At 46.9% G+C, this 26,551-nt stretch overlaps 5 protein-coding genes across 5 annotated transcripts; 3 read left to right on the top strand and 2 right to left on the bottom strand.

The window, feature by feature from the left end:
* Window positions 1–2,169: 2,169 nt before the first annotated feature.
* MYCGRDRAFT_103102 (uncharacterized protein) lies at window positions 2,170–2,676 on the top strand (the record flags this gene model as incomplete). Its single annotated transcript, XM_003855660.1, has 1 exon — window positions 2,170–2,676. A coding segment is annotated over one exon (234 nt), but the record flags the coding sequence as incomplete, so codon positions are not given.
* A 2,305-nt stretch (window positions 2,677–4,981) lies between these two features.
* MYCGRDRAFT_90520 (uncharacterized protein) lies at window positions 4,982–5,475 on the top strand (the record flags this gene model as incomplete). The annotated part of the gene is made up of 4 exons (XM_003855661.1): window positions 4,982–5,044; window positions 5,106–5,159; window positions 5,214–5,356; window positions 5,424–5,475. The coding sequence occupies 4 exons, from the start codon at window positions 4,982–4,984 to the stop codon at window positions 5,473–5,475; spliced, it is 312 nt and encodes a 103-aa protein (XP_003855709.1).
* Window positions 5,476–5,946: 471 nt separating this feature from the next.
* Window positions 5,947–8,338, bottom strand: MYCGRDRAFT_107916 (uncharacterized protein; the record flags this gene model as incomplete). Its single annotated transcript, XM_003854767.1, has 4 exons — window positions 5,947–6,461; window positions 6,717–6,787; window positions 7,164–7,616; window positions 7,705–8,338. 4 exons carry the CDS (start codon window positions 7,869–7,871, stop codon window positions 5,947–5,949), a joined length of 1,206 nt encoding a protein of 401 aa, XP_003854815.1.
* A 14,412-nt stretch (window positions 8,339–22,750) lies between these two features.
* Window positions 22,751–23,638, bottom strand: MYCGRDRAFT_103098 (uncharacterized protein; the record flags this gene model as incomplete). The annotated part of the gene is made up of 5 exons (XM_003854766.1): window positions 22,751–23,036; window positions 23,128–23,166; window positions 23,259–23,339; window positions 23,408–23,420; window positions 23,475–23,638. 5 exons carry the CDS (start codon window positions 23,587–23,589, stop codon window positions 22,865–22,867), a joined length of 420 nt encoding a protein of 139 aa, XP_003854814.1.
* A 610-nt stretch (window positions 23,639–24,248) lies between these two features.
* On the top strand, window positions 24,249–26,265 carry MYCGRDRAFT_107914 (uncharacterized protein; the record flags this gene model as incomplete). The annotated part of the gene is made up of 4 exons (XM_003855662.1): window positions 24,249–25,455; window positions 25,513–25,548; window positions 25,603–25,700; window positions 25,772–26,265. 4 exons carry the CDS (start codon window positions 24,311–24,313, stop codon window positions 26,263–26,265), a joined length of 1,773 nt encoding a protein of 590 aa, XP_003855710.1.
* Window positions 26,266–26,551: the final 286 nt, after the last annotated feature.

Here is a 26,551-nt window from a genome sequence, read left to right as displayed (position 1 = left end):
TAACCTCGTGGATCAAGTGGCATTCTTCCTGTTCGCACTCTACGCCATCGCCCAGCTTGCACGGCACAGCCAGGCTACGGCTATGCCGAGAGGTAATCATAAACCCTCAATCCAGGGATAAGGACACGTTCAAGCCAGAACGCAAGACTACATGCTCGTTGTACCATGCCTCCTTCAACTCCCGCGATGGGTTCTGTCCACTTTGCTGCCAGCCGCAAGTGGAAGTGGCACGTCTTCGAGCGGTGTTCGGATTATACGACGATCTGTCGATCCCGTTGTCGGAAGGCAGGAGCGGTTTCAGTCATGTGCGGAAAGTTCTTTGCGAAGTCGGGGCAAAAATGACTGCGAAGGAAGAGATTGCTCAAAAGAGAATTGGCCGCGAAAGAAGCGATGAGAGTGAGAATATGTACTTGTGCATGAGACACAGACATCAGAAGAGTAGATTGACCCGCCGACCGGAGTTGAGCTTCGATCATCTCTTCCCTGCATTCACTTGCTGTGTCTCTACAGCCTGGATCGTACTACGCAAAGATACGCCTGAAAGCTCATCGTGAGTTTGGCGTACTTCTCGCATCACTGGCCACGCAGCTACGGTCGTACTGGACAGCGCTCAGGACTGGCATGCGGGCGCCGGGAGGACTCGATTCGGCAACGCTCATGGTACCCGGATACCAAATTCTGCTTTGTTCCACATCTTCCATCGCTGCCAAGGATGGATTTGTTGCCGTCGTGAGGCCATGTTTGATGATTGCCAGGCTATGCTATGAGATAGCCACCAGCGGCGGGCTGAGCTCCAGTGCGACTCAAGTAGGCCTAGTCAACACGGTCGTAAACGTTGGCGTTCTCCTCTGGAACGCAGCAGCCGCTCGGGTTGTCATCATCCTGCGTACCGGGGGGCGGTTCAGTGGTCTGTTCATGGAAGGACGGGCGGGTCTTTGTGTTCCTCTCACGATCGCGCCCTGCACGCCCTTGCAGAAGGTTGCTGTATCGCTGGGGTCGGTTTGGCATTTCAGGTGCTTGAAGTGCTTTGTCTTCGCGAATGCCGACGAGACGGCTGCGGCGATGAGGAGGATCGTGATGGGTTGCATCGTGTGTTGGTTCTTTGTTTTGGTTTGTGTTTGGCTTGGGTCGTGGGACCGTGTCGTGCTTGGGATGCTTTTTGTTGGGCTGTGTTGTGTTTGGCCCGGATTGTCTTCAACTTGCAGAGGGGGCACGGGCCTGGACTTGGCTTTATTGAATGCAAAGGCCGTAGTGGAGAAAAAATCAGACGTCGAAGGGGGCAAGGACGAGCCCTGCCTATCTTCGTCCAATGTCCAAGCGTCGACAACGAGCAAGCGGGCGCCGAGGCGCAGACAACAACATTGCAGATCTGAACAGGGCCACCATATGGAGCCTTTCGTGGTCTCTCCAGTTCAAAGTCCAAATCCCTGTGCTCGGCTGCAGACTCTCGAACGTATCCATGCTCGGCTGCAGCAGAAGTGTTCACACGAACATGTGGGTGGCATCAGCGTTCCCCTCAGCGTCGAGCTGTGAGCACTCATAGCGGGCAATATTTGGATCATCCTGCTCCCATGGTGATTCAGCATGACTTGCGTACACCATACCCCATGAGACACCTCGAATGAGGCGTACTCGGTGGCCGTTTCCAAAACATCACTGGAAATCGCGCTCGCCATGTCGACTTCTGTTTGTGGAACTCCGAGCACTCTTTCAGAACGACCTCAGGCAACGACCACTGGCGGACTTTGAGACAGTGTAACTTGTCCATAGCATGCAGCTCTTCCTAGCTAAGACGAAGTATCAGAAGTAGGCCCGAGGATATCGACTGGAAGTTCGAGGGTCACAGCAGTCCGCGTTCAGCTGTGGTTACCTTTCTGGTTCTGCCTCCACTTTTGTCGTTTAGTCGACGCCATAGGTTCTCGCTCGAAGGCCAGCAGAACTTACCTGAGGGTACGAATCGAGGCTACCGTTGCTTGGGCAGAACAACGAGCGTCTCAATGCTTCGGAGACCAACGGTTTGGAGGGCGTGTATGTTTGTGGGCACTCTTGAGGGCCTGAGGCAAAAAATATTTAGTCATGGGTCTCTCCACCATTGGACCCATGGATCTTTCTTTCTTCCTTCTTCTACCTTCTCGGACCGACACCCCAATCACTCACATGCGTCCACGCATTCGATGTTTCAAATCGACGAGTGGTTGGTCAGGAGGCCGCTGCATCCGAGACGCTCCTTCCAGTTGCAGAATCCGCTCGTCGTGGGAAATGTTCCGAGGTCAGCATGCTGAACGGCATCAGGAGATCAGACCCCGGGTAGCGACACTTCGGCTTAATTTCAAGGACCAGGTAGCGATGTCGAGTTCCTGGCGAAGTCAATATCGTTGACCGATCATCCACGATACGAATCGTCTGCTCATTTCTCCTTCGACCCTGGTGGATTGTCAGCCAATGCCGGCTTGGTCGGTCTGCGACCAAAGTGCAGCCGAGACGCTTACTTTAAAGGTCTCACTCGTCTTTCGAGGCGATTCGCGTTCCTACAACCTGCTGCATCCTCCAGTGCACCAGGAACATCCCATCGAACGCTTCTGCACGCCGTCAAAAATCCATCCAAGACAGTTCTCGCTTCACGCCGAACTTCACAAAGACGTTGACCAAGACAAGACTTCTCAACGACATGAAGCTCAACATTATCTTCGGCATGCTGTTGGTCTCTGTGCTCGCAGCACCTCTTCCCGTGGGTCATGCGCATCATCTGCTTGGCGTATCGACGTTCTAACGCATCTGCAGGACAATGCAGTGTCCCAGAAACAAACCGGCGATGGTTGCGTAAGTCAATGGAAACTGTTGAAACAGGCGATTGCCTTGCTGATCTATATTAACAGCCCTGCAACAACGAGTGCATCGGAGTACGTTATCGAAACAGCTGGGTGGCACCTGTTCTCCCTTTACTGACAGACTTGTGCAGGTGAAAGGCAAGGGCCGGGCTCACATTGGCAAGGGGTGCTCCGCGCCGCCCACGCAGCATTGAGGAAGGGAGAAAAGACGTTTCATCGTCTGTGGAGGATTTCATTTGTGCAGGCGTCACATTTGCGCAGGATTCACGGCGGCATGTTCAATGCACAAAATATAAGTTGGGATTGAGGACATCGACTGGCGGTCCAGCTTGCCACTATCGATGCTGAGACCAGCAGTCCAATTGACATAGTCTCTCCATCTCTTCGAGTCATCATTGATCAGGCGTCCTTCACGGCTCCAACTTATTCGTCGGGAATATGTCCGATGTCAGGAGGTCAGCTCCAATTTCGCATCAAACCAAGTCCGGGAGTCTGCCACTCCTTCGACATCCACAGATCTCTCAAGACTGCCTTACGCACATCGTCCACCCTTCAGCAGCTCCATTTCTCGCCTCGCACTCGCGATCCTCCACTTGTCGAGACACTTAAACAAACACGACTGCCAAACCCAATCAATACCTCAACCATTCCGACGACATTAACCGAAAGACAAATCAGCGAGAATGAACTTCGCCGTCTTCTGGACCTTCGCAATGTTGTTCTTGGCAGCGCTCGCCGCTCCGACGGTGCGCTTCGTTGCAGACATCTCGATTGCGCCGACTTCCTAGCACATTTGTGTCAGGATCCCGCAGCTCCGAACGACAAAGGCTGCATCGTAAGTATCCGGAACTCATCTGATCAATCACGATCAGCCTCAGCTAACATACACGCTTAGCCTTGCCCAAACGACTGCGCCGGAGTAGGTTCCTGAGCATCAAGCGCATACACTGATGGTCGTCTAACAAGTTCTATCAGGGAGCGAGCGCTGGGAGCTCGCAGGGAAGTCGTCGCCCGCATTGCTGTCCGCGCTCGAGCTCAAATCCACCGGACTCGAAACCGCCCACCCTCTGAGTCTTGATCAGAGCGTGATGTACCGACAGAATTGAGGAGAGTGGCAGTGCTGTAAGCGAAGATTGGCGGACAAGGAACGAAGGTGGCGGACCTCTGTTGGCGAACGCAATGGAGCTGAGCTTGGATGCGAGAGAGCTGTCTTTGGTCTGGATCTCGACTTCGATCATGTGTACAGGATGGTGGTTGGGAGACAGTTGCTGTGAATGAGGCAAAAGATCTGCAAGCCGTCAGAAAGCTTTACAAATATCCCGCAAAAATTCACTCTCTCCACTGTCGCCAGCTGCTCTCGCGCCCCTTACCTTGCGATTCACAGTCTCAACCGTAACTCATTTACGATCTGACAGACAATCCGACTCTTCGCAGTGGTGTAATGGTCACGCCGATCGAGACCCGACCCAGAACCAACGTGGCAAGGTCCAGACTATCGCTTCTCAAGGATACAACGCCTTGGCTGCATGGTCAACTGCCGAGCCAATTTGACATCGATGTCTGCCCATCGGACAGGTCCTCTGCCTTGCTATCGTGCAAGGCTCTCCGTTCTATAGAATTCCGGCGTCTCGAGACATTTGTCACGCTGGTTCGGGATTGTACAGTATCCTTTCAACAAGTGCTTGCCCGATGAGTGACAAAGTTCTCGGCCAGAGCGATGCCTCTTTGACATTCGCTCGATGCTCGCGATTCATGCACCCTTGCTAGTCACTGCAGGGAATACTCAACGTTGTCATACATTGACCTCGTTGCTTCGCTGGGGGGCTTGGTGACCTGATCTGCTTATTTGACATTATTTGTCTTGTGCTGAATTTCGGCTTCCCGCGCATCGACGGACCTGCATCTCCAGCCTGAAATTATAGTCTGAGTGCTTTCCGTGCATTTCCCTCCATTTTCCAGATCCTGCTACAACGCTTTTTTTCCAGTTCTTCCAAAGCGCTCTCCAGCTCTTCAACAAACTCCTGCTCCGACCCTCTATCCAGCTCCTCCACAGACCTCTTACCAAGGCCGTCCCAAAAAGTTCCAGCACAGAGCCACGTTCAAGAGCAAAGCAACTGGAACTCAATCTCAACCTCCACGGCAACCTCGCAGAAATGAAGATCACCTTCTTCTCCACCCTCGCCATGCTGTCCGCAGCTGTGCTCGCAGCTCCTGTCGTGGGTTCCACAAGCTCCCTCCCAATTCTTTTCCACGACTCGGCAACTGACTATTCCACAGCAGCAGCGAGACAAGGTCACTTCCAAAGATGACTACGAAGGGTGCGACAAGAGGGTAAGTTGTTGAATTGGGCATCATGCGGCCACTCGACTGATCTTGTGTTTTCAGTACCACGGCAATGGAGCTATATGGTGCCCTCCGACACCTCAGCCACCCACAACTCAAATCCGATCTGAGGAACCAAAAGTTCCCAATGCTCCCAATACTGTCAATGCTCCAAGAGACATCCTTGATGACCACAATGGAAATCCGTGCGTGCGGGTAAGTCCCTCGAAGATCGAACGCCACTGCAGTCACCTTGCTGACCTCTATTCCCAGCACGCGGGAGATCCAACTAGTGGTGCATGCACATCGCATCCGCCAGCCATGATTCAAGTCCGATCCGAGGAGTAAAAACTCCCAATGCTCCAAGAGATATAGCTGTTCGCGAGAACGATTTCATGTTGTGTCTTCCGAGGATTGATCGCCCCTGCTGTCACTTTGCTGATGCTCGTTTCCAGTGCCCGGAACAAGGATAGCGTTAATGCAGACCGAATCCGCCTGCCGTGTGAGCTCGGTCTCTTCTTACACGGACCAAATTTCTTTTTCGGAACTTGCGATCGGGAACCGCGGCCGTGGCCGCGGGAGGGCCTGGAGGGCGGGAGTTCTGCTTCGATTTTGGGACTCACATCATCTCTCGAGCGATACAATGAGGACAGATTCGGTATCGCATTGGCAGGAGTTGTCGTATATCGTTGTCGTTCAAGTTCGCTTCGAAATCTTCATCAGCCGTCTCACGGTCTCACGCCATCAAATTCTCGCCCTAACCTGTCAACCCTGTCGGTGGCATGATCATCGACTCTCATGGTACATCGAAACGAAGGCGGAGGCACGAGTCGAAGATACGTCGGCCGCTGCCATCCTCGTGAGGCGTCCTGCGTTGAAAACTAAAGACCTCTGGAATAGAGTAGATATCGAACGAGGTGAAGTGCAAAGTAGCAAGTTTTAGCGCCAGTAGTGTGCACCGTGCCACACCGTGAAGTGTAGACGAAAGTGGGGGCCAAATTCCTCGGCCTTTTGCGCACACTTCGAATTTCGTCTTCTTCACTCGCGACAACAACATCGAATATCTACCCAACGACGTCGGAATCGCCAAATAATGATGTCGCAAATCATCGCGCTGCGCTTGCGACTTGTCGCGATCATTCGTGACGCTCAGAATTGACGGGACGACACGATTCGCAGAGGCCGCCCAGATCTTCACCACACGATGAAAGCCCTCGCCGCCGCGATGGAAACACTGCGCGATGGCGACGAGTGGACTTCTCCCCTCGACCATGAGGAGATCACGAGTCGAATCGTCAAATCGTTCCCTACCTTCGTACTGCTGGAATCGCAATACTCCCTCCATCCATGAAATCGAGATGGTGAACTAGACATCGGACATGGACCTCATCACCGCATGCCATTCCTTCAACGACGACGCCGTGAAAACAGACCGGTCTCGATCCCAAGTCATGCGTGAGCAGACTCCTCGTGCTTCAAATTTCAAAGTCGGGAGACCGCACCGCAGAGGAACGGCGTCCCTCGGCATCGATCACGACCACGGAGTGCCGCGAGCTGGAGGCCTACCGTGCGCGGCCTTGACCACGCCGAACTGGACGCCGCCCAAAGCTGCGTATGCCGGCCAGGCCAGCGTGCCTCTCTATCCGCATAAGTATAACCGCAGACGTTCCTTGCCGTTCTTTTCCTTCCCGAGGCATTTCTCACGACGTATCGAGAGGATGATTGGGAAAAAATGTTCCTTTCTGATGTGATGATGCTACAGACTCATTATGCCGTCTTGGCCAAGAATACTAAAATGACAGCTTAGGTCCTCGTTGCACGATGCTCCTTGATATACGATGCTCGACGAGTTCCCGAAAAAACGAAGACCCCATCATCCTCATGCAAATCCTGCGGTGCAGCCACGGTCGAAATGCACTCCGATACCCAATCCAGTCCAATCCAAACGACTCGACCTCGAAGCCGAACCGAAAACTCCTCCACTCGATCAATCCCCGCCTCGAACGTGCCTACACAACCTCCCAATCTTCATCGACGTCCCTAGCCTTTACGCCTCCCTGCGTCGGCGGCGCCACCATCTTCTTTCCTCCACCACCAACAGCTTTCCCACCCTTCCCGATCCGCACGACTTCTCCCTCCTCATCCAGAACATCCCACTCTCCCTTGACCAACCTTACCGTCTCTGCATCTTCAAACCTCTCCACGGCCCTCGCCAACGCAGCCGTCAAAATCTCCGACGCAGCGACGGGTCCGCCGGGGTGGTCGTAGGTGTATGTGATCTCCGCGGCCTCTGGAGCGTCGGCTTCGAGATCGGAGGTCGACTCGGAATTGGACCCGGATGATGGCGAGCTGGAGAGAGCGGGGTGGTCGTCGGAGGTGGGGTGTGCCGGGCGGAATTTGGCGGACTTGGCGGCTGAGGCGGCGAGGGCCGTGGCGGTGTGGCGGCGGCGGGAGTTGTGGATGTTGCTGGCGGGAGAGGATGTCAGCTGTCGCACTCGCGTGGCCCGTTCCAAAGGAGAAGAGCGGAAGATGGAAGAGGTGGATAAATACTCACGTCGGAAACGGCTTCACAGGCTTCGCCTTTCCCTCCGCGCCTCCCTCGCGCTGGTTTCGCTCCACGGCGCCGAGAGCCCACTTATGCTTGTGAGCGGCGTCGCGTTTGTAGGGCTGGGAGTTGGAGCGGAGATCGGCGTTGGAGAGAGAGGTGGTGTGGGTGGACATTATTGTGATGGTTGTGAGTGGAGTTGTGGTGGTGTTGAGGCGCCGTGGACTCGGAGTTAAAGAGCTTGGATGCTGGAGATGCTGGAGCTGTTCGTCGGATCTGGATGGACAACCTTGATGTCGCAGGCACTCGTCGGTTTCTCGATAGGTGTTGGTTGATGTTTGGCGATGGTAGGTCACTCAGGTCGTGAATGCAGAAAGAGGCGACAGGCAAGACAACAGTGAAGGTCGAAAGCGGGTTATTGTCCGTCGTCGGCGGCGGCTGTCGGTTGCGTGACGGGAACAAAGGGAAGCAAGAGCAAGGAACAAGCTGAGCAGGGAAGCCGAGCAACAACGACCTTGGATGTCAAAGCCGGCGTTTGAGGGCAAAGCAAGCAAGTGAGGGAGGTGGATAACACACAAGGTTGGCAGGAGGAGTGCAGCAGTGTTGTCGTCGTCGTCGTCGGCCGAGTTGGATGGCAGATGACGAAAGAGCAGTCACGAAGAAGACCACGCCCTTATGATGCGGAGGTGTGACTGGTCTGATTCCTTTGATGAGTGATGAGGAGCAGGGCAGGGTTGGCAGCTGAGCTGGGCTGAGTCACGCGGTGTCCGAGACGCCGCGAGATATGATTGTTTTGTGGCGGCAGATACGGCTACGGCTACGGCTACGGATCGAGTGAACGCGGTGAGTGAGTCGGTAATTGAGCTCAACTCTACTTATGCTTTGGATCAGAGGTATGGGGAAACGCGTCGGTGGCGGTTGCTGTATGAGAAGAGCCGCGTGAGTTTTGAGGGAAGGCTGGTATGTCTTACTCATTTGCTGCGATGACTACATGACCGGATGCGGATTTCAATCCTACTACAGATCTATTCATACATCCTCAGGACTGTCGACAAAGCCACCCCACCTCATCTCCTTGCATTCTTTGTTATTGTTCTCCGCATTTCATGGTCATGGCTAACGAGATCCGAGATAAGGTACACAGCTCAACGTGGGGAAGCTCACCTTATTAGCTGCTTGCATGTGAGAGAGTGACGCGCGATAAGAAGGATCTGGAGCCGCGATAAGCTCTTCCGAGGTGCTTTCGACCTGCCGATATAATAAGAACCCATGATCTCGTTCGTGTCACCTCGCCATCGTCATGGGTGCAGAGTTGATGTGTGAGGAGATGATGCAGGAACGTGGTGCGGTGACTGGATATGGGAGGAGGGCGCGTCTTTACTGGTTCTTCCTTTGCCGCCGCTCGATGCGAGAGTAGCCGATGGAGAGGTGCAGGGCCCTGCTGACCTCACAGCGCTAATCTCTCGGCTCACAGCGCTAAACTTCGGCTTACATGCCAAAAGCGGAACTCACATGCCGGAAGCGGAACTGTGAGCCGAGCTCTGCGGGGTAGCTAGAAAATCGATCCCTTAAGGTTATCGATAAGGTTAGGCGCTGGGATTTACTGCGAATATATTAAACTAGTGCGTATTCTACAGCATGCTAAGACTACTAGCGCGGATTCGAGAAGTTCGCTCTTACCTTCTTCTACCGTTCCTTCTACTATCTTACTATCTACCTTACTACCTACCCCTGCAGGTAGTTAATAGGTATGTTATCCCTAACATTACGATTAACCTTATAGGAATACTAACATCTTAACAGCATTATTAAGAATCGAGAGTTTTAAGGACCCTATTACCTTACCCGCGACCTCACCCGCGACCTTACCGCTTACCTTACCGCTTACCTTACCGATCCGAATTCCCACACAACAAGATAGCGAAAGAGAGACCGTTGTCTCAAACTTTAGCTTTAACGGAACAGGTGAGGACATACAGGACATTATGCATAAGGTTATCGCTAACCTTATGCAGAAATACTACAAGAAGATAGTTAAGGTATATAACAATAGATTGGAGTTTAGAGGCAAGAGTTTCGAGCTAGTATACTATTATCTATAACCTTAGCGCTAAGCTTATAGCTAACCTTCTAGGCAGGATGAACATTAGCATATAATCATGCCGAAGGGTTAGGTAATCTGTCTAATGCCGAAGAAGTAGAAGTATGTGAGAGACTAATATTAGCTATAAGGTTAGCGCTAACATTATTAGGTACACTAAGGAGGCGTTCTTATCTACCTTAAGGGACGCGAAAAACCCTACATTACCGGTTCTATATTACGTAGCAGAAATAAGTAGGGAATATCATTCTACTTAATATTATCCCTAACATTACTACTAACCTTATTATAGTTAGACTAGAGGAGGATTCTAGCTCGGACGATAAGGATGGATTTAAGTCGATTCTCCCGTACAAGTTAGAGGGCTAGGACAAGGCGAGACTGTGCAACGTAAGCTTATTAATCACCTTATCCGTAATATTACCGCTAACCTTACCCTCTTAGGATCGCTCTACATCCTTTATTAACCTTAAGCAGCACGTAAGGGGAGCAGTAAGAAATCAATTTCACTTAATATCACACCTAATGTTATAGCTAACCTTATTACTAGCATCGAATCCGAGTTTCTAGTTAAGGCGAAGGCAGAGATAGAGAGTACAAGAAGGGTAGAGATCGTAGCTACTCGTCTAAGGTTATCGCTAAGACTAAGGGTAATATCATCTATGACCTTACCGCCGACTATTTCCTAACCTTATCGCCTAGCCTAATACCGCCGGATCTTCGAAGCTATAGAGAAGGCTAGCGGCAAGCCTAGTAATCTTGTTAGCACAGTGTATAACACCTAATCCTACGCCTAACATTATCGCTAACCTTATTACAGCCCTGCTACTCCGAAGAAACGCGGCCGGGAGGAAGATGTTAATAAAACGCCGGAAGAGCAGACTGTCGAGCAGTATGTTATCTATAAGCTTATAGGTAATCTTATAGCTAACATTATTGCAGAGATAAAAACCCCTTTGGACATCCGAGAACTGGTAGCAAATCAGCGCGCACGCTAGCGGAAATTGCAGGATCCAAGTACATCACACCTAACACTACGGATAATATTATAGCTAACCTTATAACAGACCTAGATTCCCTGTGTATAAGGGCAATGTCAAGTCGAAGAAGAAGAGGGGCAACAAGGGAGGAGAGGTTATTCACAGGAAGGGAGACGTAAGTTCATTACTAACATTACTAGTGATCTTATTACTAACCTTATTAAAGGTGAAATACTCCGAGGCTATGGCGCACTGCAAGACCATCTAGAACAAGGCCTTCCCGTGCGCGATCTGCAAGGATCTTAGGAATGGTAAAGTTATCTATATTATCCTCCGTAATATTATCGCTAACCTTATTACAGCCGAATGCTTCGAAATTAAGGAGTGCCTAGGCTAGGACTTGTTCTTAGATGGTCCGAAGCTAAGGGACCAGATCAATTAGGGTGTCTAATAAGGTTAAGCATGACCTCACGAATGACCTTATAAGCGAGCGTATGGCGCAGGAGGAGTCTGCAGTTTTATTATACCCCGGCACGCAGCGCCCGAATCCAATCATACAATAAGATCGTCCATAACCTCACCCCTAATGTTAAGTAATTAACTCATCTCTGTCTTTATCTTCGAAGGTTAGTTTATAATAAATATGGATCCGTAGTATCAGCGATGATGTCAGCCATGGGGTCGCGAATGACATCATGTTGTCCTTCTTCTTATAATCGCTCGACATATATAACTAATAGCTCTTAGACCGCGATATATACTAGAATAGCGTTTATATATATGCTCTATACGCGTTAATTATCTATATCTATTATATATATATAGATAATAGTTATTAAACTATGCTCGTAGCCTAATAAATAACAGAATAGTGTTTATATATATACTACTATATGCGGGTTAATCTAGTATGTCTATCTTATAGACGAGAGATACTTATTAAGCTAGCTCGTAGCCTATTATATATTAGGGTCGCGTGTATACATATAGTTATATACGCGTTAGTCTAGTATATCTATCTCGTAGACGATAAATAGTCTTAAAACTAAGCATATAGCCTAACATATTATATATACTAGGATAGCGTTTATATATAACGGTATATAGTCCCTAAACTACGCTCGTAGCCTAATATATACTAGGATAGTGCTTATATATATACTATATACGCGTTAATCTAGTATATCTATCTCGTAGACGATAAATAGTCTTAAAACTAAGCGTATAGCCTAACATATTATATATACTAGGATAGCGTTTATATATAACGGTATATAGTCCCTAAACTACGCTCGTAGCCTAATATATACTAGGATAGTGCTTATATATATACTATATACGCGTTAATCTAGTATATCTATCTCGTAGACGTTAAATAATGCTTAAACTACGCTTATAGCCTAATCTATTATTATATATACTAGAGTAGCGTTTATATACTATACAGCTATTAATATACTAGATATATCGCTCGACATATATAATAAATAGCTCTTATACTGCAATGTTAACTAGAATAGCGTTTTTATCCCTAATAACCCTAACCCTATCGGTCGACATAGGAAAGGGGAACCGGACCAAGGAGTCTAACATCGCGGGTGATCTTAACGATAATGTCATCTATGTTGCTATGGATAACATTATAGACGCAGTAGTCCTAGATCTGGCCCTCCTTCTAGAAGTACCCGAATCCGCGATTTATTTACCGCATTGCGTGCACGCTTATAAGCTAGCATGTTGTCCCTATATTCGGTGTCTGCAGAAGTGCTAGAGACCTAATGTTAGCTATAGTAACATCCGTAATATTACCGGTAACAACATACCTTGGTTGGGGAGGATTAGGGCCGATAGAGGTAGGAGTCTGCCTTGTAGAAGCCGAAGGAATCGATGCTAATGTCCGACTAGACCGTGGTGTCGACTGTGGTGTCCGTGATGAGCTCGCGCTCGATGCTTTCCCTCGTCCACGACCCCGCGAACGACCCCGTCCACGGCCCTCTTTATAGACTCGCGAACTGTTTTGAACATTCTTTAACTACCTTATAGCTACATTGTTAGGATTAGGGGGTGGGGGGTCATCTATATTATCACCGCTGTTATTATCGCTAATATCATCTGGATGTCCAACTTCAGGGTTGTCTCTTCGTCGTTGCGCCCGCGCACGTTGTTGTTCTGCACGGTCGTCCGTATTATCGCCGCTGTCGTTATCGTCGTTATTACTACCGTTCCTCCGTACGGCGTCTCGAAGGCGACGACGTTCGGCCTGCTCTTGTTCCCACTTCTTTTCGCGTTTTAACGCTAGCTATGTTAGCGATGTTGTTACCCTTAATATTAGCGATGACCTTACCGAGACGTCGTAGGTTTTTCTCTACCCGCTTCTGTGCCGAGGGATCCTTTTGGTACGTCTATTGTCCATACTTAGCTCGCCCTCCCTATTAGCTAACAGCCCGAGCATCAATTAACTTCCTATTCTTATAAGCAAGGACGAGGTCACATCCTAGGAAGGAGTTAGTGTAAGATCACGCATGTTATCACCGCTGACATTAGGCATAACGTTACCTTTCCCTAAGGACTGGCCTACCTACCCCGATTGCTTATTAGAGTTCGTATTAGGGCGTTCGCTAAGCCATACCTCCCTCGGAACACGGGTAAAGTAGCTAGAGATACTACACGCAACGTACTTATTGTCCTTGTTCTGTGCCCAATTTGCGACTTTAGGATCCGGGTATGCTGCTTAATGTTAGCTACGAGGTTATTAGTAAGGCTATTAGTAACGTTACCTACCCCGCAAAGCATGTACTAATCCCTGATACTCTTCCTATGTTACTGCTGTCGTAAGTAACTTCATCTAGCTAACAGCTTCCCGAAGGGCTAGGTTCTTGCCGAACTTCTCGTCGATATTGCGAAAGAAGTGAACACGGCATATTATAAGAACATCTCGTAGATGTTCTCGCCAGTCTCTAGCGAGGTTTTGACTAGGGAGTTTAATATCCTCGAGGTATTAACCAAGTCCTACTATTATGTTAGGACGGTACTAAAGGATGAGCTCATAGCTAAGGTTATAGATAGGATTATGGAAAGGATTATTAGCGAGGGTATCCTTAACATCACCCACCTGAATGTTGCTCTCCGGACTGGTCGCTCTTAACACACGCAAAGCCCCGGCCGTGGATATGCCGCTAATAAATCCGCTCCTTACTAAGGACCCGGGCAAGTACATCGAAGACACGATAGAATAGCCGTCGCTAGAATTGGTCCCTACGGAAGTTTCTATATACGCGACAAAGAGGGAAAACTAGAAAAGAATTAGTAACCTTACGGGTGACATTATCACCGAGGTTATGCATAAGGCTATAGGTTATCTTACTGTAGTTGCTTTCGCCTTCGCATGTAAAGAGCACCTCGTTATCTTGGGTAATGCGATGTTCGAGACGTTTAAACGTTATATCGATCTCGAAAGCGGTTAAACTAGCCCAGATCTGAGCTTGATCGTCGAACATGCACACAACGATCTATTGCTCGAGGTTATCGCTATACCAGATGTCGCGGAGGTATTGCTAAGGTCACTAGTGAGCTAGGGGATAAGGTTATGCATGATATTACGGTTAATCTTACCTTATCGGCTGGCTTTTCCTGCTCTGCTATCTAAACCTAGTGCAGGGTTTGCACCGACCGGCTACCCGGCTATGTAAGGACCTTCATCTTACGGATTATGCTGCCTACGATATTATTGCAGTTTAAAGCATTATAAACATCCTCTAGTGTTTCGACATTGTGTAACTTAATCCACGCCTTTACGAGAGGGTTAACTCTGAATTTGTCTGATAATGTTAGCTGTAATGCTACACATGATCTCGCCGATAATGCCATACTTGTTGTTAAGGTTAGGTCCCTTGTCCTAAGCAAAACGTTCTAGATCTCGTTCCGGATCTGCGTAGGCAGCTTGTTCGGGCTATTTAAAGGATGGTTATATATCCCTTCCGCAACGAGAATTATCGTTAGAGTTCTGTTAAAGTCGAATAGCACTAGCTATATAAATTTTGCTTGACATAGCACTTGTTGCTAAACAAATTAGCTAACACCGGTAGGATAATACTTTCCTATAATCTTATTAGCAAGGTCGCTACTAAGGTCGGCGGTGTTATCATAGGTGACGCTATTAGTAATAACAGCGATGTCCTTACACATAATGTAATCGATAACCTAGTTAATAAGCTTACCGCATGTGAATCTCCGGCACCAGTTGCCCTCATAGGCATAGCACTCGTCTGCCGGTAGTGCAATAGCATAAGGATTGTTAAAGAGCTTGTCGAATCGATTAAGACTAAAGTAACCGTTCGGCGCAAACTACTTATGCATATGCAGAGGTGCCGTGTGGTAGTCGTAGTAGATACACTAGATAGAAGCGCCAAAGTAGTTAAGAACGTTCTGTAATGACATCTAGGTGCTTAGCTATAACATTAGCCGGGACAGTATAGATAATCTTACCGGTGTTGTATCCTATCGGAAAATTATCGTGCAGGTCGCTAGATAAGGCGTATATGCACGGGAGTTTTGAAAACGGTTGTGAATCGCAGTGAATTCGATGTTAGCACGTGCGCGGTTATCTATAGCCTTATATGCGGCAGCACCCTGTCGGTTACGGATAGCTCGGTACTACATCCACTCTTGCTCGTCTGCATTCGAGTAGAATCGATTAATAACCTCTAGCACGATATGCTCGCAGTATTTAATACTACTGCACTGTTTTACAAGTCGAAGGACACGAGCGTTTCTAAGGAAAGGGCTTGTCGACATATGCGGACCTTTAATCCGCTTGTTCGCATATTGGATCTGGCGATGTTAGCGATAGCATTAACTGTAAGGTTACCCCTGACCCTATCGCCGAGCTTATCGATAATGTCCATACCGCGCCCTAGATCTCCTTTAGGATAATCTTATCTGTAGCTGGTCGGATCTCCGGGATTGCTCGTATATCGATAATATAGCCGATGCTATGCAGTGCGGTTCTTGGATATTCGGGAATTAGAACGTGATGTTTAATCTTAAAGGTACGTGTACGTTCGGAGAGGTAGTATAGGATTCGACGTCCCTATTTATCGAAATTAGCTATAATGTCGCGCGTAACCTTATAGATAATGTCTAGGGTAACATTAGCTATAACGTTAAGTTACATTTGCGACCCCTTCTACCTGCCTGCCGAAGTCTTGCAATACCGCGGCTTGTTGTTACTCGATAACCTAATAGGCCGCAGGGTTCTGTAGGTTTCGAGAGACAAGAAATGGGTTATAAGGACGCTGTGCCGCTATGTTGCAATGTAGGTAATAGAATATGCGATGTCGGTAATAATGTTAATATAACAGTAAGGATCTCGGGAAGCTCGGCTCACAGTGAAAATCTTTGCATCCAAGTACGGATGTTACCCGCGTTTAGCGCGGATTTACCGAGATTTTAGCGCTGTGAGGTCAGCTACACCCACGGAGAGGTGCGCCCTGTTGTGGATCATCAGACTGACCATCAGTGAAGTGCACGTGACTAGTGCCAAGGCATTCCCACACACAGATAGCTGAAGTAAGAATCTCACACTTGAGATTCTCTCTGCATAACAATATATACCTGCTAATCAGAGGTTTTCTTCTACTTAGCTTAAGTCCAATTACAACAGGTTATAAGCCCGGCGTAACTACTACACACTTAAGGAAGAATTGTCTGTTCCAAGCGCAGCTACTAGAACCTTACTGTACACTGTTTAGACAGTTAACTAGCGAGCCGAGAAAGAGCTAGTTACAACAACAGCCGCAATGCAGGCTAATAAGTTTAAGACTGCGAAGGAGAATAAAGTCCTAAGAAAGGGAAGCAACTTCTCAGACTAGTTAAGGATACTCAAAGCAGCCCTTATAGACAAGGAGGTGTTAGGCTATGTCTTTTATAACATTCCCTAGTGCCCTGCCTAACTAAAGCTAGGAATTAAAGTCAGATATCCCTCTCTACTAACTAAGGAGAGTACTGCTTTATCCTCCTAGGCTCTAACTCCTTCCTAAAAAGAAGGAGGGGACACTCTAGTAACAGAACCCATTCTGACTAGTAGACTAAGACTAACTCCTCTCTAAGTCTGGCACAAGCACGACCTAATTGCATACGGGATTGTTAGCAAAAGGATTAACTAATCTCTAAGGCCTAACTTTAGGGATACAGAGAAGACAGCTAAGGAACTATATAATACTGTTGCAGCTACCTACAGGCCTATTGTAACTATAAACATTTATAACAGCCTAAGGATTCTTGGAATTAGCAACATTAAGATCTAAGGAACAAACACTTAGAGGTACTGTAAGGACTTCTAGAAGTAGTATTACAAGTATATCTCTGCAACAGAACAATACTCCAGGTCTAAGAGCATTCTAGTCTTAAAGCTTACCTTTAGTAATAAGCAGATTAGGCTGTTCTTTATCCAGGGCCTCTACTATCTAGAATACCTAAGAAGCTAGAGACAATCCTATTACATTAAGAACACAACTCTTAAAGAGCTAATTACCTTATTAATTAAGGAACCTCCTCTACAGATATAGAGGACAGCAGGAGGATTTAGGGGTGCTGCAGTAGATAATAATTAGTGTACTAAGTGTACCTATTATATCCACACAAATGCAGATTGCTTTAAGAAGCACCCTAATAAGGCCCTAAAGTCCTAGGTACACAGAGGAAAAGGAGGATCTAATAAGGACAAGAAGAAGTCCTAAGATAAGAGTAAGAGACATAACAAGAAGGGAGGAAAGGGTGCTGCAGCAATTAAGCCTATCTCCTCTTCTAATACAGGCTTAGGCTCTAATTCAGACAGCTTATTTGCAGGAGCAGCAATTGCTGCCGCTAGAATACAAAGGAGTAACACTATTGTCTAGGATTCTAGTATATTATACTACTTCTTTAACAACAAGTCCTAGTTCTTAGACCTTAAACCCCTAGAAACCCTAATTAGGTTCTCTTAAGCTATTAGACAAAGTACAGTTACATATTTAGGAAGTATAAGGATTATGATAAAGTACAAGGGGAATAAGTTAAACATTACCTTGCAAGATGTGTTATACTCTTCTAACTCTAATTACAACCTTATCTTAGCAGAGACTCTCTGGCTAAAGTGCAAGGTCTACCTAGACAGGCTATCTTTATGCATTCTAAGGAATAACAAGAAGATAGGCAAGGTTTAGTCTACTTATAATATTCTAATCCTCTAGAATGCAACTGTCTCTCTCCCTAAGGGGAGTACTAAAGTTGCTTCTACAACTAACAGGAACATGTCCTGTCTAGCCTTTGCTATACCTAAGGCTAACATAACAAGATAGCACTAGAGACTAGGCTATATAGGGAATAAGATTCTTAGTGCAACAAAGGCTTAAGTCTAAGGACTTAAGCAGATTAACACATCTACACTTAAGCACTATAAGCTATACAAGCTTGCAAGGTTACAGAGAGTAGTGTTAAGAACTCTAAGACTAACACCTTAATCCTTATTAGATAAGGTCTACATTAACATTATAGGACTAATCTTTCTACTAGACATCTTTAGATGCAAGTATATCCTTATAATTACTAATGCAAAGTTAAGAAGGAGATAGGCTATCTTCTGCAAGCTTAAATCACAAGCTGCACAAATTATTAAGAAATAGACTACTAAGACATTTAACTAGTACAAAAAGATAGTTAAGATCTAGTTCTTAGATAGAGGAGGAGAGTTTAACAACAATAATCTAATTACATTTGCAGAGAATAAGGGACTAAGATAGGATTTCTTAGCTCCCTATACTCCTAAGCAGAATAGAATTGCAGAATTATCTAACAAGGTTATCCTTAACAAGGCAAGAGCAATAATAATTAACTCTAGCCTACCTCTCCCTCTCTAGAGTTTTGCAGTTGCATATGCAATCTTCCTTACTAACAGGCTAGTATGCCTGTTAACTAATAAGATTCCTCTTTAGGAATTTAATTAAGATCTTAATACTAGAACTCTATATATTAATCTAACAAAGGTTAGGAGATTTAGATGCAGAGCATATTTGCATAATTAGGGGAGACCTAATTTATAGAAGTTCTATCCTAGAGCAGAGAAATACTAGAATCTAGGATTCTAGGAGAACACTTTAACTAACTATATAGTTTAGAAGTTTAAACTATCTACCCTTGCCAGGTTTTAGCACAAGATTATAACCTCTCCTTATGTAACACATAATAAGGATAAGGTATACAGCATAATACCTGCTGCCCTAGACTTCTAGGGGGAGAGTTTCCTGCAACTAATGCAACCTATTACTACAGAACAGGAAGTCTATGCCATCTACACTAAGGATTAAGATTAGGGCTAGGATGCCTAAGGGCAAGATGCCTAACCTCTTACTACTTCTTATCTTTAAGAAGTAGAGAACATGTTTAATACTATGCAGAGAGAGAGAAACCAAGCCTCCCTTTTAACATCTTAGGGGGAGCAAATATTAGGTTAGGACATACAGTCCTAGGATAACTAACACAAGCAGTCTAAGCCTAATTAGCTAGAGGCTACTAAGCATAAAGAAGCCTCCTAGCTAGCTTAGGGGGAGCATATTTCTAAGGAAACAGGAAGTCCTAAGGGATTCTAAGGAAGTCCTAAGGGATTCTAGGAGCAGGCTAATACCTTATTAACACAGCTACAACATTAAGCATTAGCAGAGGATTGCCCTAAAAGGGAAGACCTCTAAGATTATGCTATAACTCCCTTCCTAGACATTTATGTTACAGGAAAGAGGAAAGCAGGGAGAAGCCCTAAGAGACCTAAGAAATTAGGCAATAAAGCAAGTCCTAAAAGCTTAGGCACATTTAGACTCTTAAGAAGTAGAAGATCAGTTATAAGAAAAGACTATAGCAAGATCTAGAAGATAGGACTTAAAGCAACAAATCCTAATCTGTCTAATCCTAAGACAGTTAAGGAAGCTCTCTCTAGATCTAACTACAAGGAATAGGAGAAAGCTATTATTAAGGAAGCTAAGTTACTTAAGTCCACAGGATGCCTTAAATAGAAACTTATTAGCACCCTCCCTAAGGGGAGAGTCCCTCTTATAGGGAAATAGGTCTTTAAGATTAAGGTGCTCCTAGATAGAACTGTAGAGAAGTACAAGGCTAGATAGACAGCTAGGGGATTTACACAAAGGAAGGGACTTAACTATATTAATACCTTTGCTCCTACCCTAAGAGCTGCAACAGGGAGAATACTTCTGTCCTTTTTAGTTAACTTTAGCTAGAAGAGGAGACAAGTTAATATTAAGACTGCATTCCTAAATCTAAACCTAGATAAGCAGATCTTTATTAAGCTACTAGAGGGAGCTTATCTCTTTAAGAAAGATGCCTACAAGTACATTATACATGTTAAGAAAGGACTGTATAGGCTTAAGCAGGCAGCTGCTCTCTAGCACTACGATGCTGTAGACACTCTCTAAAAGCTTAGTCTAACAAGAACTGTTAGTAATGCTTGCCTCTTTTAAGGGAAAGGCATCCTTGTTCTCCTTTATGTAGATAACTTCTAGATCTTTAGACAGTTAGACTATAAGATTAACAAGCTAATTAAGGGATTAGAGCAGAAGTACACAATTAAGGTTATTAATACTAATGTCTTTCTTAGACTTTACCTAAAGGAAGGGAAAGATAGCTCTATGTCTGTCTCTTAGGAACACTATTCTAGAGACAAACTTTAAGGACATAGTCTTAGCAATGCAAAGAGTGTTAAGTACCCCCTTAACACCCTCCTTAAACCCCTCCAGGATAAGGGAACAAAGGAGGACTATGATCTCTTTAACAAGATTATTAGGGAACTGCAACATCTGTTAAACTATACTAGACCAGACATTAGTTTTGCTGTTAACTACTGTGCAAGGTTCCTTTAGAACCTAGGACCTTTGCATGTTCAGGTAGCTAAACATATCTAGAGATATGTTGCAGGCACAATTAACAAGTGCCTTGTATATAGGAAAACTAAGGAGCAAATTCAGATTAAAGCATTCTTAGACTCTAACTTTGCTAGTAATCCTAGCACATCTAGGTCTACCTTAGGAATGCTCTTTAAAATTGCAGGAGGCCTAGTTGTCTAGAGATCTTAACTGCAGAAAGAAGTAGTACTATCTAGCACTAAGGCAGAGTACCTCTCTCTTACTAAGGCAACAAGAGAAGTGAATTAGGTAAGGAATCTTATTAATAAGCTCTAGCCCTTTACCTAGGCCAAAAGCATTTCTACTATCCTTATTAAAGTAGACAATTAATCAGCTATTAGCCTTATAGAAAACTATGCTAACTCCAAAAGATCAAGATATATCTCTCTTAGGAACTATTACTGCAGAGAGCAATATAACAAGGGGAGTATTAAGGTAGAGTTTGTAAGGACAGACATGCAGCTTGCAGACTGTCTAACAAAACCAAAATCCCCAAACACTATCCTCTAATATAGGCGTCCACTAAAAAGAGCATCTCGTGCGAGCATAAGAGGAACACATCCTGACATAGTCGCACGAAATAAGAGGCTAATACAGGAATTAAACCTGTAACCTTCTAATTTGTAGTTAGAAATTATACTACTAGACCAACTAGCCCTTAATAAGAAGAGGGAAATTGCTCTTAAATTTATGCCTTAGTACCTGCATTCCTACCTAAGAAGGATTCCCTCCCTGGAATTACACTATTTTATTTGTTACAAAACTAAGAAGCACAACACTTAGAACACTTATTTTATTCTTATCTGTACAAAGGAAAGGAGGTAACTACACACCTCCACAAAAGCATCTAAGAAACTATAAGAAAAACACCTAGCTAAAGGAAAACTTTTCTATAAAAACCTAAAAGCATTAGAGCATGTCCTAGAACCTGCAGCCTGCCCCCCTAGAACTACTACTAAAAGACTAAGCTAATTCCCCTAGAATCTTAACTTAAAGCCTAGGAGAATGTTAGTTTCTATTAGGGAAGAAGGGATTTTAAGGAGAACATACACAGGATGCTATGCTACTAACTACTGCTTTATCTCTGCCTTGTTAGAGCTTAACATTTAGCTAAGAGGAGTCTAGTTATAGCACAACACAAATCCCTAAGGATTAGGAGTTATTAGACTAGGGTAGTTTTCTACTAGGAAGGCCTACTCCCTTAGGTTATACAGCTCCTTTATTACTATATTAATAAGGTCTGTAGTAAGGAGATCCTTATTAAGCTTAGCTATAAACCTATTAAGCAAGCTATAAAAGAGAAGGGACCCTAAGCCCTAACATTTACTCTGTTGTAGTGTCTGTTTATCTCTCCTCTAATAAGTTAATACATAGTCTAATATGCTACAGAACTATCTTTGTAGATCTATAGGAGATCTCTACTACTAACAGCTCTTACTTTATCGATAACTTGCTAGAAGGTTTTCCTAGGGACAGAGAAAGCTGCTCTTCTTCTAGAAGCTATAGCTAGTAATGTAGATTGTATTGTTAATAGCTATAAGGGATAGATAATAGATTAGCTAATAAATTAGCTAAATAGATAAGAGGTATAGATTGTAAAGTAGAGGAATAAAAAAGCTAGAAGAAGATGCTTTTTAACAAGCTAAAGCCGAGCATTAGCTACGTAGTAGGTAAATACCTGCTATATTTAGGTAACAGACAGCTCGTAATAATGCAGCTGCTAATAGGGGAGTGTTGTAGATCATCAGACTAACTATTAGTAAAGTGCACGTAACTAGTGCTAAGGCATTCCCACACACAGATAGCTAAAGTAAGAATCTCACACTTAAGATTCTCTCTGCATAACAATATATACCTGCCAATCAGAGGTTTTCTTCCACTTAGCTTGAGTCCAATCACAACACGCCCTTGGGCCGATGACTCAGCCGTAGGTATCTCTTTCTCTTTCTCGTCTACGTGTCCGTCGACTCTGCGGTATGTCCGTACTGGCTTAGGGTTAGGATCAAAACATCGTCCACAACCAGCGCATAGCGGCTCCCTTTCTTGATGTGCAATCGGAGAATTCAGCAAACGGCTTCAGACACCCCGGCAGTGATATAAAAGCCAGCACTCAAGCCGCCGAAGACAGTGCTTCGCTCTGCTCATCACGCCTCTCCATCATCACTACTCTCGTCCTCTCCTTCCGCCGAAGGTAAGACATCCGGAAACCACCCAAATTCCGCAAAGTCGACGGTTCGTTCTCCCATGTTGCCTCGTCCGACTGTCACTCCTTCGGATTCGAGGGCCGTCTGTTGGCGGGCGGCGCCGTTGGCTCCTCTAGGTGGTGTCAGCGCTGTGAGGTATGGAGGATGAAGAGTGGTAAGATGCCGATAGCCTTGGAGAGACATGGAGATGCGGATGGACTGACCTGTTGCTGATGACTCCTTGGCTGTTGATGATCCGTTGCCTGTTGGTTGAAAAGTGTGAGATGACACTTTTGTCACAGACTTGCAAAGCAATGTCTCCAATGTGCTGCAATCGAATGTAGTATATACTCACCATGGCACATTATCGCTGTTGTATTTCGCATCCGGCTGATCTGACGCCGAATCGAGATATTTGAGACACATGCCGACTTGCCTGAACGAGTTCAATGATCATCCGAAGCGCCTCACGTCCAAAGACGCCGGGGTACGGTACAGACATACCGTGGACGTTCAGCTAGGCACACAGTCAGTCAAGGCATCACCTCTTTTGGAACAATGTCGAACCCACGATATCCCAGCAGCATTGCAATATGTCCATACGAGGTTACCTTGCCATGCGGGACTTCTCGCACAGCTCGATAGACGGCCGAGTACCACGCGGCGGCTTCTTCAGAGCGAGGCATCCTTAATTCCACCTCACATGGCCGGTGGTATGTGCGAGAATGAATGTCGATGATGACTGCAAACGGCAAGTGCTCACGCAATGCGTGATGGATTCAATTGCTTGATCGTCTGCTGAGTCAGCTTTTGTGTTCTCCATCCTCCCGGAACTGTGCTTTTCCCAATCCCGTTATTGCACACGTACCCCTTGTTCTCTCTATCCTTGCACATTGTGCTCTCCCCATGATCGTTCCTTGTCAAGCCCTGCCTTCGTATAACGAGCCTCACTTCTCCATCGGACCGTACATGTCCGACTCACCGACTCTCTACAACTTGGACGCTTCTCGACTAGGCTTCGCGTCTATAGCTGAACCTGAACCCCTAGGCGGCTATTGGAACGGTTCCCACGGCACAGATCTCACATGCCTGACATGTGTCAAGGGCTGTCATTGGATGCCACTTCCAACGCCGATCACTTCTCTTCCAACGGCGATACCAACGCCGTGAAACCCGACGCTGCTTCTTCTCCGCGAATCCTCCAGAGCTCCCCTCTCTCCGCCTCGCTCTTTCTGTCGTCACTAGCTTCGGCTCTTCGCCTTATGTCCTTTCGCCGACGGGCAGCGAATTTTTCCTCCCTCTGATGCAAGGCAAGTACTACTAGTAAACCGACCATTTCATCATCAATGTTTCCTTCGTGTTCCTCTCCTTCTCATTGTCATCAACCACACCCCTGCAAGACACACAATGGAAGGCATCACGCGAATCCTCTCGCGTCCCACAGCCAAGCCATATCGATCAAGAGACGTCCACGATGAGAAGATCCACCTCAACCGCGACGGTCATCTCGACTTCGGCCCTGACGACATGGAGAATCCGAAAAACTGGTCGTCCGCGAGAAGATGGTACATCACCGTCGCCTCTGTCCTTCTCGTCGTAAACGCTACATTCGCATCTTCCGCTCCTTCAGGTTGTCTGCCCAGCATTGCCGAGGAGTTCAGCGTATCAACCGAAGCCGCTGGTCTGGTCGTCACCATGTTTCTCCTGGGATACGTCTTTGGTCCGCTGTTCTTCGCGCCACTGTCGGAATTTTACGGTCGACGATGGATCTTTTATATTTCCTTCGCTGCGTACATCGCTTTCAACTTTCTCTGCGCCTTCACGCCGAATTTCGCTGGCCTGCTGGTCGGGCGATTCCTTACCGGAACGATGGCGGCTGCAGCTTTGTCCAACGCTCCCGGTGTGTTGGCAGATATCTGGGGCCCAATCGAGCGAGGAAGCGCACTCGCCGTCTTCTCCATGATGACCTTTGTCGGTCCCGCCATCGGACCCGTCATCTCGGGCTTCTTGCAGTTGAAAAAGGATTGGAGGTGGTCATTCTACGTCTTGCTGTGGTTGGCGGCTCTCACCATCCCGACCATGCTCACCATCCCGGAGACATTGCCCAGCCAAGTCCTCCTCAACAAAGCCGTTCGAATCCGCAAAGCAAAAATCCCTGGCTACGAAAACGTCAAAGCACCGGTGGAAGCTACCGACCGCACATTGATGGGCATCTTCAAAGTCGCCCTTTCCCGACCCTGGATCATCCTCTTCGACACCATCTCCCTGCTCTGCGCCATCTACGTCTCCGTCGTCTACCTCTTGGTGTACATGCTCTTCTCGATCTATCCCATCGTGTTCCAACAGCGACGAGGATGGAACCCGGGTGTTGGAGAACTTCCTCTGTTGGGATATGTCCTTGGTGCGTGGCTGGGAGGAGCGATTGTGTTTTACAATTCCCATTTGGAAAAGAAGAAGACTTTGGCCGGGTATCAGCGGAAACCAGAGGATCGACTGCCGCTAGCAATGATTGGTGGTATTGTGTTCCCGATAGCGATGTTCTGGTTTGGATGGTGAGTCCTTGGTTGAAATGATTAAGTCATCCGAGCATCGCTGACGATTGTGACCAGGTCGGGCGAATACGACTCGGTCCACTGGATCGTACCGTATGTATTCCAGATTCCATATGCTCAAGCCAACTGCTAATACAATGTTTGCAGGACCATCGCAGGCGTCTTCTTAGCAGCTAGCATCATGCTGATTTTCGTCGCTTACCTGAACTACATCACCGACAGCTACCTCATGTACGCTGCTTCCGGTAAGCATGACCCCTTTGCCCTCATGTCCTCGTTGCCCCTTCCACACAAGACTGACAAGATTCCACCACAGCGATCGCCGCCAACACGGTCGTCCGCTCCGCCATCGCTGCCGCTGCACCCCTCTTTACAGACTACATGTTTGAATCCCTCGGCGTTGGAGGCGGCGCCTCTCTCATCGGCGGGGTGGGTGTGCTGCTCGCTCCGATCCCGTTTGTATTTCATCGTTATGGAGGAGCGATTCGGAAGAGGAGTAAATTCGCGCCGACGGATGAGGGAGAGCATGAGGAGCGGGGAGTGGGGGATGTGGAGAAAGGTCGGCAAGTCGGAGGTGCTGGTCACGTTGCTGGTCAGGGCAAGAGGAGGAGTGAGTTGAGTACGGAGGCGGAAGAGGAGAGGGAGTTGGATGATGTTATGGGCGTGCCGGATGAGGAGGAGTTGCAGGAGGAGATTGAGAAGGAGAAGGAGAAGGAGAAGGAGGAGGACTTGGTTAGTGAGGGGTCGAGTCGGCCGGGGACGGGGAATGGGAGGTTTCTGGATCGGAGGGGGTTGGAGAAGGCGGAGTGATTGGGTGGAAGGGGAGAGGGCAGGGAAGGGCAGGGCAGGAAGATGTATAGAATTTGATGACTGGGTGGCGGTATGAATTTTAGCGACGGAGAATACGAGACAGCGAGCAATGAAGAGCATGAATGACTTATGACTTATCTTTTGTGAGTGATTGGTGGCGAGGTGCGTCGTGAGATCCTGCCATCCTGGCGGGGAGCTTGCGGTGGAATTTGTTTCAGGAACAGACGCCTGGCATAGGTCATTCAAAATTCTTGATGGCTTTGCAAATCGCTATTGAACGAAGAGG

The sequence above is a fragment of the Zymoseptoria tritici genome, chromosome 2 (assembly GCF_000219625.1).
Source record: "Zymoseptoria tritici IPO323 chromosome 2, whole genome shotgun sequence".
Taxonomy (NCBI): Eukaryota; Fungi; Ascomycota; class Dothideomycetes; order Mycosphaerellales; family Mycosphaerellaceae; genus Zymoseptoria; species Zymoseptoria tritici.
This window is presented reverse-complemented; position numbering and strand designations above follow the sequence as displayed.